Source organism: Pristiophorus japonicus, chromosome 7 (assembly GCF_044704955.1).
Source record: "Pristiophorus japonicus isolate sPriJap1 chromosome 7, sPriJap1.hap1, whole genome shotgun sequence".
NCBI lineage: Eukaryota > Metazoa > Chordata > Chondrichthyes > Pristiophoridae > Pristiophorus > Pristiophorus japonicus.
The window spans coordinates 27718219-27734693 of NC_091983.1; the positions used below are offsets into that span (position 1 = coordinate 27718219).

Consider the following 16475-nt stretch of genomic DNA (forward strand, 5'->3'; position numbering starts at 1 on the left):
GAAGATGGCAATGTGACGGAAATGACAATCATGCTGGATGGTCAAAATACAAATGAGGATAAAACGGAGGATTTTTTGATACAATCTCATTCTACCAGTGACAAAGGGGAACTGCTCAAAGACATTCGGGAGAAAGACACCTTTGACAATGGTTCAGATAATGTCTGGAATGCCCATGTGAATGAAGGAGAAGTACAATCAAATGGACAAATTATAAATGAAGGCACAAACAAAGATTCATTTGCAATATCCTTTGGTATTCCCGATAAAATGGAACCACCGCGAGAAGGCATTCAGGAGCAAATCTCCTTTGAAGATGCACCAAATAATGTTTGGATTAATTACGATAAAGATGAGATGAAGGAAGTAATCCAAATTATTGCAAGTCAACAAAATATAAATGAACGCAAAAATGAGGACTTAGTGATGCAGTCTCTCAATGCATCTGATGAAATGGAACCACTGGAATGCACTGGGGAGAAGACCACCATTAAAGTTGGACCACATGATGTCTGGGGTGGCACTATTGAGGACCACGAGATTGTTGAAGGAGCTGGACAGGTTAGTAATCCTTGAGGTGTACCTCTATGAAATTCAATTGCAAAAGCACAAAACCAGGAATTAGTTGAATCATAAGTGGTCCACATCTTTATTAACATCCTCCCTCCCTCCCTCATAAAACGGTGCTGACACCAATGAGTTAATATTGTAGGCAAGTTTTAATACTGTTGATCGATTATTTTCAATGGTTTATTCACACTATTCTGCAGTGCTACAGTCAGCATTGTATACCTGCCAATGCATTTTAGCAGCAATGTTGAATTAGTCCTCAGTAGATTTTGTAGTTTGAGAATCGTGTTAGGTCCATCACGCTATAGTACAACATTCCAAATAGTTGCCCTTGTTATTCAATCGTGGGACAGTATCTTTCGACCATGTTCTCTTGTCTGCCATCTAGGGCTTTTTGGGTAAACTGCTGTTAATATTTGTAGTGTAACATTAGAGTTTACAAACCAATTTTTGTTTCTGAATGAAGCCATGTCAGAGAAGGTTGTAATCAAAGTTAGAGCTAGGCCGTTCAGGGGCGATGTCAGGAAGCACTTCTTCACACACAGGGTTGTGGAAATCTGAAACTCTCTCCCCCAAAAATTCATTGCTAAAATGGCTCGGTTTAAGGTTTATCGTGGAAGTACACTGTTTATTTCACAACACTGCAACGATTTAAGCCAAAACTAAAATAGTGTGAATTGGGTTTTCATTGCAGCCGTGCAATATTGCAGAGCAGTGTTTGCAGCATACAGAGAAACTGCGAGCTTACTTGACATTGCTCCAAGATAAGAAAATTCAGCTGGAGAGTCTGCAGCCTGTTGACAGGGACCTGGAAGTCCTTCAAGAACAACTAGATTATCTCAAAGTAAGTCATCTCTTTCATATGGAACGAGCTCACTAAATTCAAAGCATGACGAACATTTTTTTAATTAAAAATCCCAACTGAGAGTTGTGATCCTTTTTAAGCATGCTATTATGCAATATAAGTATGTAATGCAATAGGATTGCCTTGGAGAGGGTGCAGAGGAGATTTACCAGAGTGGTACCCAAGAGGCGGGACTTAAGTTATGGGTAGAAACTAGAGAAGCTGGGTTTGTTCTTGTTAGAGCAGAGATTCATAAAGGGAGATTTAATAGAGGTGTTCGAAATTGAGAGGTTTTGTTCGAGTAAATAGGAAGGAAAATTTCCACTGGTAACCAGAGGACATCGGATTTTAAATGAGTGGTATAAAAACTAAGAGGGAGATTACATGAATTTTTATTCAGTGAGTTGTGATCTGAACTGCACGGCCTGAAAGGGGTGATAGAAGCAGATTCAACAATAACTTTCAAAGGGGAATTAGATAAATACCTGAAAAGGAAAAAAAAAATGCAGGGCGATGGGGAAGTGGGATTAATTGGATACAGGCACGATGGGCCGAATGGCCTCTTTCTGTGGTGTAAGATTTTATGGTGTGAGTTCAGCTCAGTTGTGGCCAAATGCAGTGAAAGCCTGTGGAGCAGCAGTCTTGACACTTCGTAACTACTGTTACATTATCAGTCACATTGAGCACAAGCTTCACGAGTACCTGAAGCGGACACCACCCCACCCCCCCCCTCCCCCCCCCCTCCGGTCTAACTTCGCACTGCAGTAATTCCACTGTTACTTTGAACTGTTAGTCTGGATTGTTATATCACATCTGTTACCTCTTAAACAAAGATAACCTAATAGAGATGTTTAGAATTATTAAGGGAGTTCGATCAGGTAGATGTAGAGAAAATTACACTTGTAGGAGAGATGAAAGCTAGGGGGTCATAAATATAAGATAGTCACTGATCAATCCAATAGGGAATTCAGGAGGAACGTACTTGCCCAGAGAGTGGTGGGAATGTGGAAGTGGCTACCACAAGGAGTAGTGGAGGCGTATCACATTGATGCATTTACAGATAAACTAGATAATCACGAGGGGAAAAAGAATCGAAAGACATGCTGTGATAGGTTTAGATGAAGAGGGGTGGGAGGAGGTTCGTGTAGAGCAATAAACACTGGCATGGTCCAGTTGGGTCGAAAGGCCTGTCTCTGTGTTGTACATGCTATGTACTTTTAGAAGGTAGAAACCATGTCGGCATGAATTTATATCTGGTAGCACATTTTGTTGATGTTGAGTTTAAGGTCCTACCTCGGATATTATCCTGGGTAGCAGTGGTGCTAGTCACTCCCGCAAGTAGTCTGGATATCCTGGCCAATATTTAGCCCTCAATCTGTATCACTAAAAACTGCTGATCTGGTCATTTTCACGTTGCTGTTTGTGGGAACTTGCTGTATGCAAATTGGCTGCTGTGTTTCCTATATTACAACAATGATTACATTTCAAAAGTATTTCATTGGCTATAAAGCACTTTGGGGTGTCATAAGATCGTGAAAGGCTTTTTCTCTCTGTCTGTGCCTCTGTCGCTCGCCCTCCTCCTGGTTCCCTCCCATCTTCCCTCTGGCTCCCGCTCTCCCTCTGGCTCCCTCTCTCCCTCTGGCTCACTCCCTCCTGCTCCCTCCCTCCCGCTCCTTCCTTCCTTCCTTCCTTCCCGCTCCTTCCTTCTCTTCCTCCCTCCCTTCTGCTCCCTCCTTCTCTCCCTCCTGCTCCCTCCCTCCCGCTCCTTCCTTCCCTCCCTCCCGCTCCCTCCTTCCTTCTCTCCCTCACTCCCTCCCACTCCTTCCTTCTCTCCCTCACTCCCTCCCGCTCCTTCCTTCTCTCCCTCACTCCCTCCCGCTCCTTCCTTCTCTCTCTCGTGCTCTTTCCTCTTGTCTTATTTCCTTGTCCCATTTATATTTGATTTTTGATGTGCCTGTTAAATATATTTTGATAAGACCCAGATGTTATACTGTAGATATGTAAGCTCCATCGGGCTGCTGGAATAGTTCATCATAAACCTACATTTTTCAGTTATTAAAGTGCGAGCTGGAGGAGGCAGTAACACACGATCTGAGAGCAGCAGAGGAATTCCTGGAGAAGGTTCACCTGGATTCTGATGAACCGTTACGGAAGAACTTGGAAACTGACTGTAAAGATTTACAAGCATCTCTCGGGGCCGCGGTTGAGATCTGTTCAAGCAGGGTTGAGACTCTGCTATGTGCCATTGAAATAGAGCAGGTGCGTTGTATTGTTTTGCAAGTATTTTAGAAATGATTGTCTCTCTTTTATTCTGTGAAAACAAACACTTTCACAATTTTAGAATGTCTACATTACTTCCAGAAATAGAAGTAGCATTTTACTTTATTGATGTTGAGCTGTATACTAACTGCCCGGGTGCCCCATGTAAATACTGAAATCTCCCTCTTCCCCCACCCACCCCCCCACAACACACATACACACGCACACACAAAAGACTGGTGCTGGGGGAAATTGAACCTCTCGACTGAGATGGATAGATTTTTGTTCGGTAAGGGTATCAGTTTTTATGGAGCTGCAGCAGGTAAATGGATTTGACGTATAGATCCACCATGATCTGATAAAATGGCAGAGAAGGCTCGAGGGACGAAATGGCCTACTCCTGATCGCACGCCCTTTATTGCAAGGGGTTTGGAGTACAAGAGTAAGGAAGTCTTACTACAGTTGTACACAGGGCCTTAGTGAGAGCACACCTGGAGTGCTGTGCACAGTTTTGGTCTCCTTATCTGAGAAAAGATACACATGCCTTAGAGGCGGTGCAACAAAAGTTTGCCAGATTGATCCTTGGGATGAGAGGGTTGTCCCATTACGAGAGATTAAGTAGATTGGGCCCATACTCTCAGGAGTTTAGAAGAATGAGGTGTGATCTCATTGAAACATATAAGATTCTGAGGGGCATTGACTGGGTAGATGCTGAGAGGTTGGTTCCCCTGGCTGGAGAGTCTAGACATAGGGGGCATAGTCTCAGGATAAGGGGCCAGCCATTTAAGTCTAAGATGAGGAGGAATTTCTTTACTGAGGTTGTTGTGAATCTTTGGAATTCTCTACCTCAAAGGGCTGTGGATGCTGAGTCGTTGAGTATATTCAAGGCTGAGAGAAATAGATTTTTGGACTCGAGGGGAATCAAGGGGTGTGGAGATCAGGTGGGAAAATGGAGTTGGGGTTGAAGATCAGCCATGATCCTATTGAATGGTGGAGCAGGCTCTGGGGGGGGGGGCCGTACAACCTCCTCCTGCCCCTAATTCTTATGTACTTGTGTACGGCCTGTATACGAAGGCCTATTTAGTGTCATCATTATATGTTGATATAACAGTTGCTGGTGGAATTGCATTTGTGTGCTAGAGATGTGAGTGTGATCCTGATCATATTGTATGCTGACATCAATCATTTTCCAATAAAACACAGGCCTCCAGCTGTTTCTGCCCGAAATAAACTTAAAGACGTTATAACCTGCTACTTCGAAATTGATGTTAATGCAAATGGTTAATGGTTTTTGTGCTTTGGCCATTATCAGCGATTGCCCGTTTTAACAACCGCCTCCTCTGTGCTGTATCGTTCTATGACTCTACGACAAACTGGTTGAAAGTTCTGTGCTCATTTTCACTAGTTGAGGATCAAATCGTCACATCAGGAACTCCTCACCGTACTAGAGCGGCTTTCTGGTCACATCAAAGAAAATGCCGACATCTTGGAAACTCTACACGCCGATACTGCTGGTGATTTGGAAGGGCTCACATGCTGTATACAACAGCACAAGGCAAGTGTTGCTGACAGCTCCAAGAATGCTGGAAAATGGTTGTATTCATGCGAGAATTTAATGAGAATTATCATTTTTTTAGTTTCAAAATAACAACATCTTGCATTTATATAGCGCCTTATATAGGGGGTACAGAGACGATTCAGTGGGTACAGAGACGATTCACTAGGCTGATTCCGGAGATGAGGGGGTTAACTTATGATGATAGATTGAGCAGACTGGGTCTTTACTCGTTGGAGTTCAGAAGGATGAGGGGTCATCTTCTAGAAACATTTAAAATAATGAAAGGGATAGACAAGATAGAGGCAGAGAGGTTGTTTCCATTGGTGGGGGAGACTAGAACTAGGGGGCACAGCCTCACAATATGGGGGAGCCAATTTAAAACCGAGTTGAGAAGGAATTTCTTCTCCCTGAGGGTTGTGAATCTGTGGAATTCTCTGCCCAGGGAAGCAGTTGAGGCTAGCTCATTGAATGTATTCAAATCACAGATAGATAGATTTTTAACCAATAAGGGAATTAAGGGTTACGGGGAGCGGGCGGGTAAGTGGAGCTGAGTCCATGGCCAGATCAGCCATGATCTTATTGAATGGCGGAGCAGGCTCGAGGGGCTAGATGGCCTACTCCTGTTCCTATTTCTTATGTTAACTTAGTAAAATGCCCCAAGGCGCTTCACTGGAGCGTAATCAGACAAAAAGGTGCATTGAGTCTCTGGGATTGAGCTGCAAGAAAAGCAATGATAAGGTTTCTAAGTGATGTGGATTAGCACTGTCTTTTCACCTCTGGAACCTGCTTTGAAACGAGTCCTGTCTGACGGGGTTAAATTTGAATCTCTCGAATGCATGTAATAGTCCAATGTGAGAAATGTAATTCTTAATACCTGGGGCCATCGATCAAAAACATTTGCTCAGTCATTCAGATGAGACGTTGAACCGAGGCCCCGTCTGCCCCCTCAGGTAGACATAAGATCCCATGGCACTATATGGAAGAAGAGCAGGGGAGCTCCCTTTCATAAAACCATGCTGGCTCTGCTTGATTGAATTATGCTTTTCCAAAAGTCCCACTACTGCTTTCTTCATAATGGACTCCAGCATATTCCCAACGATCAATGTTGGGCTAACTGGTCTATAGTTCCTTGCTTTCTGTCTGCCTCCTTTCAAGCGATGAGATGAGAGAGTTTGGATGGGGGCGGTGGGGTGGGGTGCTGAGGAGCCTCAAGAGTTCTAGTTCCCCAGGGTCTCCCAAGAATTCTTAATCCAGCTCATATTACAATGTAATACACTTCAATTAAACAAATCCTGCATTTAAATACAGTTTTTCTGTGTTATGGTGAGTTTAACTGGGGCCCTCGACACAAGCCATGTTTTCAGAGTTTTATTGAAAAAAGAAAGACTTGCATTTATATCTCACCTTTCACCACCACAGAACATCCCAAAATGCTTTACAGCCAATGAAGTATTTTTGAAGAGTCGTAACTTGTAATGTAGGAAGCACAACAGCCAAGTCAGGTTCCACAAACAGCAATGTGAGAATGACCAGATAATCTGTTTTTTAGTGATGTTGGTTGAGAGATAAATATTGGCCAAGACACCGGGGAGAACTCCCCAGCTCCTCTTTGAATAGTGCCATGGGATCTTTTTATCTCTACCTGAGTGGGCCTCAGTTTAACGTCCCATCCGAAAGACAGCACCCCTGCACTGGGAGTATCAGCCTAGATTTTGTACTCAAGTCTCGAGAGTGGGAATTGAACCCAAAACTTTCTGACTCTGAGGCGAGAGTGCTACCCACTGAGCCACGGCTGACACAAAAGTAACTCTATTGATTGGAGTTTGTTCCATTTAGTTATTCTGTGAACTGTTATTCAAAACCCAGCACTACTCCACTCCTTTCAGCAGATGGCAGCACTTTGATCAAAGACAGGACTGGCATAAATGAGGGGTGGAGAGAACACTTCAGTAATCTTCTTAATCGACCTTCAACAGTGAACGAAGAAGCACTTGACTCCATAGCCCAGCAACCTATCAAAGAAGATCTTGATCTTCCTCCCAGCATGGACGAAGCAAAGAAAGCCATCAACCAGATGAGTACTGGAAAGGCTCCAGGAAAGGATGGAATCCCTGCCGAAATCTGCAAGACAGTAGGCCCAGCAACTCTCGAGACCTTTCATGACATAATAACTAGCATCTGGGAAGATGAAGACATGCCACAGGACTTCCGTGACGCTATGATAGTTTCACTGTATAAGAACAAGGGCAAAAAAGCAGACTGTGGCAACTGCAGGGGAATATCGCTTCTGTCCATTGCTGGGAAGATCATCGCCCACATAGTATTGAACTGACTCACAGCTAGTGTCTCAGAAGTAAATCTTCCAGAAACACAATGTGGCTTTCAACCTGGTCGGAGCACAGCGGACATGATCTTTGCACTCAGACAAGTACAGGAGAAGTGCATTGAGCAGAACATGGACCTGCACGCTGTATTTATTGACCTCACCAAGGCCTTTGATACTGTCAACAGAGCAGCGCTGTGGTCAATCTTGATGAAACTTGGGTGCCCAAGGAAGTTTGTCCACATCATTGAGCTGTTTCATGACAACATGACAGGTGAAGTGCTCTCAGATGGCACAATCACGGCCCCATTTGCCATCTTAAATGGAGTGAAACAAGGTTGTGTACTCGCTCCAGTTCTGTTCAACCTATTCTTTACCTGCGTCTTGAACTATGCCATAATAGACTTGGAGTTTGGGGTCCACCTGAAATATCGATTAGATGGTTCGCTGTTCGACATCCGCCGCCTTGCTGCAAAGACCAAAGTACGGAAACGACTCATCCTAGAGACACTCTTTGCTGACGACTGCGCCCTTATGGCACACAAGGAGAGTGACCTACAATTCATACTCAGCAAAGTTGCTGAGGCAACAGAATTGTTTGGCCTAACCATCAGCCTTAGTAAAACCGAGGTTCTCCATCAGCCTGCCCCTGACACCACAGCACCTGCTCCCACAGTCTTCATCAGCAGTATACAACTAAAGTCAGTGGACAGCTTCAAGTACCTTGGCAGCACAATATCAAGCGACGGGTCCTTGGACAAGGAGATTGATGCAAGGATCTGTAAAGCCAGCCAGGCACTTGGTCGCTTGCGCACTAAGGTGTTGAGTCACCACCACATCCGACTGTCAACTAAACTGTTGGTGTATAGAGCAGTCGTTCTCTCATCTTTCCTTTATGGATGTGAGACCCGGACACCCTACAGGCGTCACATCAACAAGTTGGAAGCTTTCCATATGCACAGTATCAGATCTGTACTCCACATACACTGGCAAGACCAGGTGTCAAACCTTGAGGTTCTGGAGAGAGCACAATCAACTAACATCGAGGTGATGATCATGCGAGCCCAGTTCCGGTGGGCTGGACATGTCATCCACATGGATGAGTCAAGGATCCCTCGTCAGCTTCTTCACGGCGAGCTCTGTGAAGGCTGAAGACACCAGGAGCGCCCCCGCAAGCGCTACAAAGATTGCATCAAGGCTAACCTCCAGTACTGTGGCATCCGACCAAAGGACTTCGAGAATACAGCAGCTAATAAAATCCAGTGGCAAACCCTCACGAGGACTGCCAGAAAGCTGATGTCAACGCCTGCGGGACACTAGAGATAGACGACATCAGGTGGCAGTACTGTCAACATCAGGCACATCGAACTTCTCTTGTCCGATGTGCAAGAGACTATGTGCATCCAGAATTGGCCTATACAGCCACTTGAAGACACGTGCCATTGATGATTAGCACATCAACGTCTTTGTTGGATACGACAGACTACCAAAAAATAAAGAACTGTGTGTACACCTGTAGATACCCCAAGTAAGATGTACTCAATCACAGTCCAGTACAAATTTCAAATACACTGTTTTAAATCTGACTGAAAATGAGACTTTGATCTTAAAGCCTACCAACTTGTGCTGGTACCTAACATTCTGCAGCAGATAAACTTAATTCTTCATGCTGTAGGTATAGCTTTACCCACAAACATGTTGAATAATAACAGGAGAAACTGATCTGTGATGTGTTTTGGCTGGAATAGATATTAAATGGAATTGTTGCTGTTATATCAGCTTTTGGCACCAAATTTACCTGAGGTGGAAGTGTCAATTTGCTGAATCAGCTACATTAATTGAGTAAATGGCAGTGGAGAGAGTAGATTTGGTGTGTGTTATTCTTGAAACTAGCCTGCTTAATATGCTGTGTGAGTAAGGAGATTTTTGCTACAATATTCTCTGTATGGCTCGTATCAAATTGTTTCCATTGCACTTGTATCCCACAGAGTGAGATGTATGAGCTTTGGACAGACATAACCCACTCTTCTCAAATTCAATTCATTCTGATATTTTGGTTTATATTTTTGGCAAAGAATTGCCCTTTAATGTGTGTGCGCATTTCTTTGTAAAGGATATTGTCTGGATTTTGCAGTCAGCAGTAAACGAATGGCGCTCACTATTCATTACACTTGCACTTGCCCACAAACTTTCTGTGGGCTTTTACACGGAGACTTGTGGTAGTTAGAGAGTCTAAACTGCGCATCGCCCTCTATGCGGGATCTGGGACCTGTGTGAACAGGACAAGCAACTGTGCATCTCCTTAACCATTGAACAATTCTTACTGCGACACATACAGTCTAAACCAGGACGCGTAAGTTTGAATATTTAATTCAATGCCTAATCTTGTAGAGGGAAAGAAATATGAGATTGAGAGAGATGAAAGAGGCGGAAATAAAAAGTGAAAAAATATATATTGTAATTTTTTTTAATCCTCAACATTAATTAAAATCTGAAGGAATGAGACACTCCACACTTGTAAAAGTTAATATTCAGTGCCAGAGCGGTTGTTTGGCAATAATTAAGACTTATCACACTTACTCTTGAATGGACAAGCCCAAACTTTTTCTGGCATGTTTAGTGTTTGTCTAGTGGGTAAATACTAATTTTTCAGTGGTTGTGTCGTGGGTAAGTAGTGTAACTTCACGCCGGTTCATGTATTTCAATGCCGAGTCCCTCGGCGAGGTACTGGTGCAGCGAAGCTTCTGAAGGAGCAGGGCAAACTGGACAGCAGCCTCCTGGTTTCCACGTTTAATTGTGCATGTGCGGCCGCCGGAAATTGCTGTCCGGTTTACTCTATAATAGTGGTGACCGCCGATAGCCTTACCGTTATTCTTAGTGCAAAATCCAGACCAAAGAATTTTGTATTTGATTACTCTCTCAGTGATGTGATCGTTGATAGTATTTCCCTCTTTTTGCAGGATTTAGAAAAAACCTTCACACATGTTAAAATTCAATTGGATTCCACTGCATTTGACATACAGTTCTTCATTTTGGAGCACGCACTGGATATGTCCCCTCAGGAGAACAGGAAACTGCTCAAGCTCTTGAATAGCACCCAGACATCTTTTAAAACTGTGATGGAAAAATTGTCAGCACGTGTGGAGGCTTTGAATCTTCAGTTACAGACCAGATTAGAACAGGATGATCGGAAGGTTTGAGTAGTTTGTGGACAGTTGGCATGGTGCATAAAACAATTATCTTTAATGTGCATCTGTGAAGGATGTTGAATTTATTCTGTTACCAACATTACTTGAAGTCTCTGTACTAAGAATAGGTGCAATCTGCAATCCGTTGCCCTATAGTCAAATCAACAGGTTGGTCTATCTCGAGCCATGATGGTACGTAGGCCCTAAGTGGGCCTCTGTCATTAACCTCTAGAGTTAACATCATCAACACCAACAACTTGCATTTATATAGCGCCTCTAATGTAGAAAAACATCCCAAGGCGCTTCACAGGAGCGTTATCAAACAAAATTTGACACCGAGCCACATAAGCAGATATTAGGGCAGCTTGGTCAAAGAGGTAGATTTAAAGAAGCATTTTCATGGAAGAAAGAGAGCTCGAAAGCTGGAGAGATTTGGGGAGGGAATTCCAGAGCTTGGGGTCTCGGCAGCTGAAGGCGCGGCTGCCAATGGTAGAGTGATTGAAATCGGGGATGCACAAGAGTCCAGAACTGGAGTAGCGCAGAGATCTCTTGGGGTTGGCAGGCTGGAGGGAGGTTACAGAGATAGGGAGGGGCAAGGTCATGGAGGGATTTGAAAACGAGGATGAGAATTTTAACATCGAGGAACTGTTCAACCGGGTGACGATATAGGTCAGCGAGCACAGGGGTGATGTAGATGTCATGCTGACCTTGGATCTGATACCCCCACACCTTCCCTGTTTCTGCTCCCCTTCAACACACAATTCAGTAGGTTGCCTGAAAAATATCTAAACGCCACACAATAATGCCCACCAATATTGAGGTCATAATGAAATCCTATTTGCATTTTCAGTTACCGCAGACATTTTGTATTTTGTAAAATGCTCATTAGCTTGGAAACAAGAATTTAGAACCTTTTTTTGAAGAAACAAATAGAGATCGTTAGATTCCAAAAATGGTTTTGATAGAGTAGATAGGTAGAAATTGTTGCTGTTGGCAAGAGGTTCGGTAACCAGAGGACACAAGTTTAAGATAATTTGCAAAAGAACCAGAGGGGCTATGAGAATTTTTTTTTTACACAGCGAGTTATTATCTGTAATGCACTGCCTGAAAAGGTTGTGGAAGCAGATTCAATAATAACTTTCAAAAGGGAAATTGATAAAAACTTGATAAGGAAATATTTACAGAGCTATGGGGTAAGAGCAGGGGAGTGGGACTAATTGGAAAGCTCTGGCAAAATGCCAGCATAGGCACGATGGGCCGAATGGCCTCCTTGTGTGCTGCGTATAACTATGGTATTGTTATATAATTTGACTCACAGAACAAGCGATGGACATAAATTCAGTTCTTTACTTGCACGTATGAGCAGTACAACTCACAGTGCAAAATTCTGCACAGAACTGCTTAGCTGAGATCAGAGATAACCAAGTTTGAGAATAGAATTCTGATCCCTCCTCCCTCCCACCCTCACATCATTGTATGTGTGTTGGTAGATCTAGCCAAGATTGGAAGCTCCCAAGAAGTGTTAACCAACACAAAAGCAAAATACTGCGGATGCTGGAAATCTGAAATAAAAACAAAGAATGCAGGAAATACTCAGCAGGTTAGGCAGCATCTGTGGCGAGAGGAATGATCATCATTTCAGGTTGATGACCTTTCATCAGCATCAACGTCAACAAGTGTTAACCAATACCTTGCATCCTATTGCAGTCAAAGGCTATTGAGAAGGTCATTTATGCGTCTCTAAACTATAACGTATCAGGTGACCATAATCTCGAGTGTGACTTGGCACGTAAAGGGTAACTCCAGTACGATTCACCTGAGGTAAATTGTCTCAGAGTTTGATGCCACTTTTTAAAGATTGTGACTCACCTACCCACCGGGTGCACTTCAGCGTAATCTTCTCGAGCTTCAAGTTTTTGTCGTGTGAAGTGCATTGCAAACGGAATTTGTGTGATTTTTGTTCTTTAATCAAATGAAACGACGTAGTTATTTAGCAGTGAATTCTCACCACATTTTGTAAGTAATTTGCAGCATGCTACTGCATGGATTCTGTATTTATTTAACATGTTGATGAGCACTGCTTGAAATTCAAAGACTTTGCACAATGTGACTAACACTGTTCTGTAGACCTTTTTACAGATGGCTGCTTGCCGCATTATTCACTCGCAATCTCTCGAGAGAAAAAAGCCTGGAGTCTAAGGCCATCTGAACAAAACAAATAAAAAGGCAGCTGTTATCTTCCTCCTTGCATGACTTCTGTGCAGATACGACACTGCCGGAGCTAACTCCTTTGTGAGATGCATCCTTCGTTTAATCCAATTTATCGCAACCCATCTTGCTCACTTATTTGCCACCTGCTATCATGTTTGCAGCATACACTGGTGCAGTAGTGTAGAACTTTATATATGAAGAAAGGACGGTGTTACAAAGAGACGAGACTAAAATAACTGAAATTGGTTTTTTTTGCCGAAAAAACAGGCTTTCGATGAACAGCAAGCGGTGTGTAATAAGAGACTGCAGGAAATATGTGATTTGGCTGAGAATAAACTGATGGGTTACGCCAGTGGGACTTCCGTTACTGGTGCCGGCTTAGCTGATTTACAACAGCATCAGGTGGAACATCAGGTTAGTGGTACAGTGTGTGGTGACTTATGTTAATAAGTTCGAAGGGTGTAAAGTGTTGTATTACAGTGCCAGACACGGCCCCCGGCCTGCGAGCATCATCGGAGCAGGCCGGGGAGCAGAAGGAGCAACATGGCGGCATACCATTCCAGGGAACAGCACATGCTGGAGCAGGAGAGCAACGGCAGTGAAAAGGGACGTTATCCAAGTTCAAGTCGGTGATTGGAGCGTGGGCAGGTACAGCAGGAGCGGCGAGGTCGGGGCGAAAGAGCGGCGAGAGATTGTCGAGGGACGTGATCGGGGCCCAGAAGAGGCGAGGGCCCTGGGGCAACACGGGCCAGCCCACACTGCGATATGTGTGCACACTAGGTCCGTGCAGCAGAGCTGGTCTCCAGTCGTCTTGGTTAATCCTTGCTACTGGGCCAAGACCTAGCTCTGTCAAGCCCGTGTGGTGGCTGGTGTGCAACGGTCATCACATGTTTAAAAAAAATCCAAGCACAGACATCTTCCACCCTTCAAGATTTAGTTCAGACCTGGAATTTTAGATCCTTCATTGAAACATCTGTGAACTTTTTGACGTGGAAGCAAGTCATCCTCGATTTGAGGGACTGCCTATGATAATTTTTTTTTTAATGTCATAACTTAAAACAACTGTCCCCGCCCACATAACTGGCCATGCCCCTAGGTCGGCATGGCAATTTCGGCCTTTGGGGGGGTTGTTGATCACATTGTTCCCAGTGCTCACATTAATGCATTGTTAATGACGGCCAACTGCAGCGACCAGGTCTATTGAAGCCTCACTTGGGTCTTTTTCTCATACTGTTGTTTCTGTGCCGTAAAAAGTGAGCTAATACAATTTGTTGCATTCTCATGCTCACTGTGAACTGGATTGAGATGGCCCAAAATCGCTGTTAATTCATGAAAAAAAATCAAGACGGACAAAATCAAGATATTGCATATTTGAAGTGAAAGTAGAAGGCTGGTGTACTCTGGCTGAGGTAGAAGCTTCGAGAGACCTTGGGAGTGTTTGCTGACCCACCACTCACCATATCAGTCCAGCAGTAATAATACAAGTCCAATACTGGGTTGTGCTCCAAAACCAGTTGCGATCAAATCCTCATTGATCATGCTGCACACTGTTCACGGCCCTGATTAGGCTGTACCTGGAATACTGTAGTTCTGGTTGCCATGATATAAAGGGTCAATCAAGGCATTCCAGAGGAGGAAAGAGGCTGATTCCTGATACTGGAGGGAAGAGCTGCAAGGAGAGTTGATGTGCTAGTGAGGTACTGCAGCACTTAAATGAATCAATCCAAACTTTTATAAATCAATTGAATTGTTTTTATTCATTTCACATGTGTTTGGGTGGAGAAAAGAAATAGCAAGGGAAAAAAAGTCACTAATGGAGTAGTCTATAGGTCCACTAACAGTAGCTACACTGTTGGCCAGAGCTTTTTTTTAAAATTCATTCATGGGACTTGGGTGTCGCTAGCAAGGCCAACATTTATTGCCCATCCCTAATTGCCCTTAACTGAGTGACTTCCCATTTCAGTGGGCAGTTAAGAGTCAATCACATTGCTGTGGGCCTGGAGTCACATATACGCCAGACCAGGTAAGGGCAGCAGATGTCCTTCCCTAAGTATAAATCAAGAAATAATGCGGCCTTGTAAGAGAGGTACTGCAAAAATTGAGGGCGACTTTAAACTTATAGATTGGACCAATCAAGTTGGCAAAGGTAGCCTTAAGGACAAGTTCACATAGTGTATTCAGGACAGTTTCTTAGAACAATATGTTGTGAACCCAACCAGGGAACATGCTATTTTAGATATGGTAATGTGTAATGAGACAGAGTTAATTAATGATCTCATAGTAAAGGACCATTCAGGGAAGAGTGATCATAACATGATAGAATTTCACATTCAGTTTGAGGATGAGAAACTTGGGTCTGAAACTAGTGTCTTGAACCTAAATAAAAGCAATTCACAAATGTTTGAAGACAGAGATGATGAAAGTCGACTGGGAAAATTGATTAAAAGTTCAGACAGTAGATAAGCAGTGGCAGATATTTAAGGAGATATCAAATAATTCTTGACAAACATATATTCCATTGAGAAAGAAAGACTCTGCTGGAAGGATAAACCTCCGTGACTAACTAAGGAAGTTAAGGATGGTATCAAATTGAAAGAAAAAGCATACAAAGTTGTGAAGATTAGTGGTGGGTCAGAAAATTGGGAAAATTTTAGAAACCAGCAAAAGATGACTAAAAAAAAAGAGGAAGAAAATAGATTGAGAGTAAATTAGCAAGAAATATAAAAACAGACATTATGAGCTTTCTACAAGTATATAACAAGAAAGAGAGTAGCTAAAGTAAGTAGAGGATGGGACTGGGGAATTAATAATGGGGAAACAAGGAAATGGCAGAGACTTTGAACAAATATTTTGTATCTGTCATCACGATAGAAGACACTAAAAGCATCCCAATAATGGTAGAAAATCAGGGGGCAAAAGGGAGGAAGCAAATTAAAACAATTATTATCACTAGAGAAAAAGTACTCAGTATAATAATGGGACTAATGGCTGACACATCCCCAGGACCTAATGGCCTGCATCCTAAGGTCTTAAAAGAAGTGGCTGCAGAGATAGTGGATGCATTGGTTGTAATCTACCAAAATTCCCTGGATTCTGGAGAGATCCCAGCGGATTGGAAAACTGCAAATGTAACACCCCTATTTAAGAAAGGAGGGAGACAGAAAGCAGGAAACTATAGGCCAGTTATCCTAACATCTGACATTGGGAAAGTGCTGGAATCCATTATTAAGGAAGTAGTAGCAGGACATTTAGAAAATCATAATATAGTCAAGCAGAATCAAAATTATTTTATGAAAGGGAAATCGTATCTGACAAATTTATTAAAGTTCTTTGAGGATGTAATGAGCAGGGTGGATAAAGAGGAATGAGTAAATGTTGTGCATTTGGATTTCCAAAAGGCATTCGATAAGGAGCCACATAAAACGTTGCTACAAAAGATAAGAGCTCACAGGGTTGTGGGTAATATATTAGCATGGATAGAGGATTGGCTAACTAACAGAAAACAGAGTGTCGGAATAAATG

At 43.1% G+C, this 16475-nt stretch overlaps 1 protein-coding gene across 5 annotated transcripts in view; it reads left to right on the forward strand.

Moving 5' to 3' along the window:
• Positions 1-16475, forward strand: part of dst (dystonin) — a 647938-nt gene that overhangs the window by 362101 nt on the left and 269362 nt on the right. For all 5 annotated transcript variants that reach the window (XM_070884881.1, XM_070884882.1, XM_070884878.1 and 2 more), the window contains one exon: positions 13221-13367. In XM_070884881.1, the coding sequence (XP_070740982.1) occupies positions 13221-13367 (147 nt within the window). The remainder of the gene's footprint in view (positions 1-13220; positions 13368-16475) is intronic.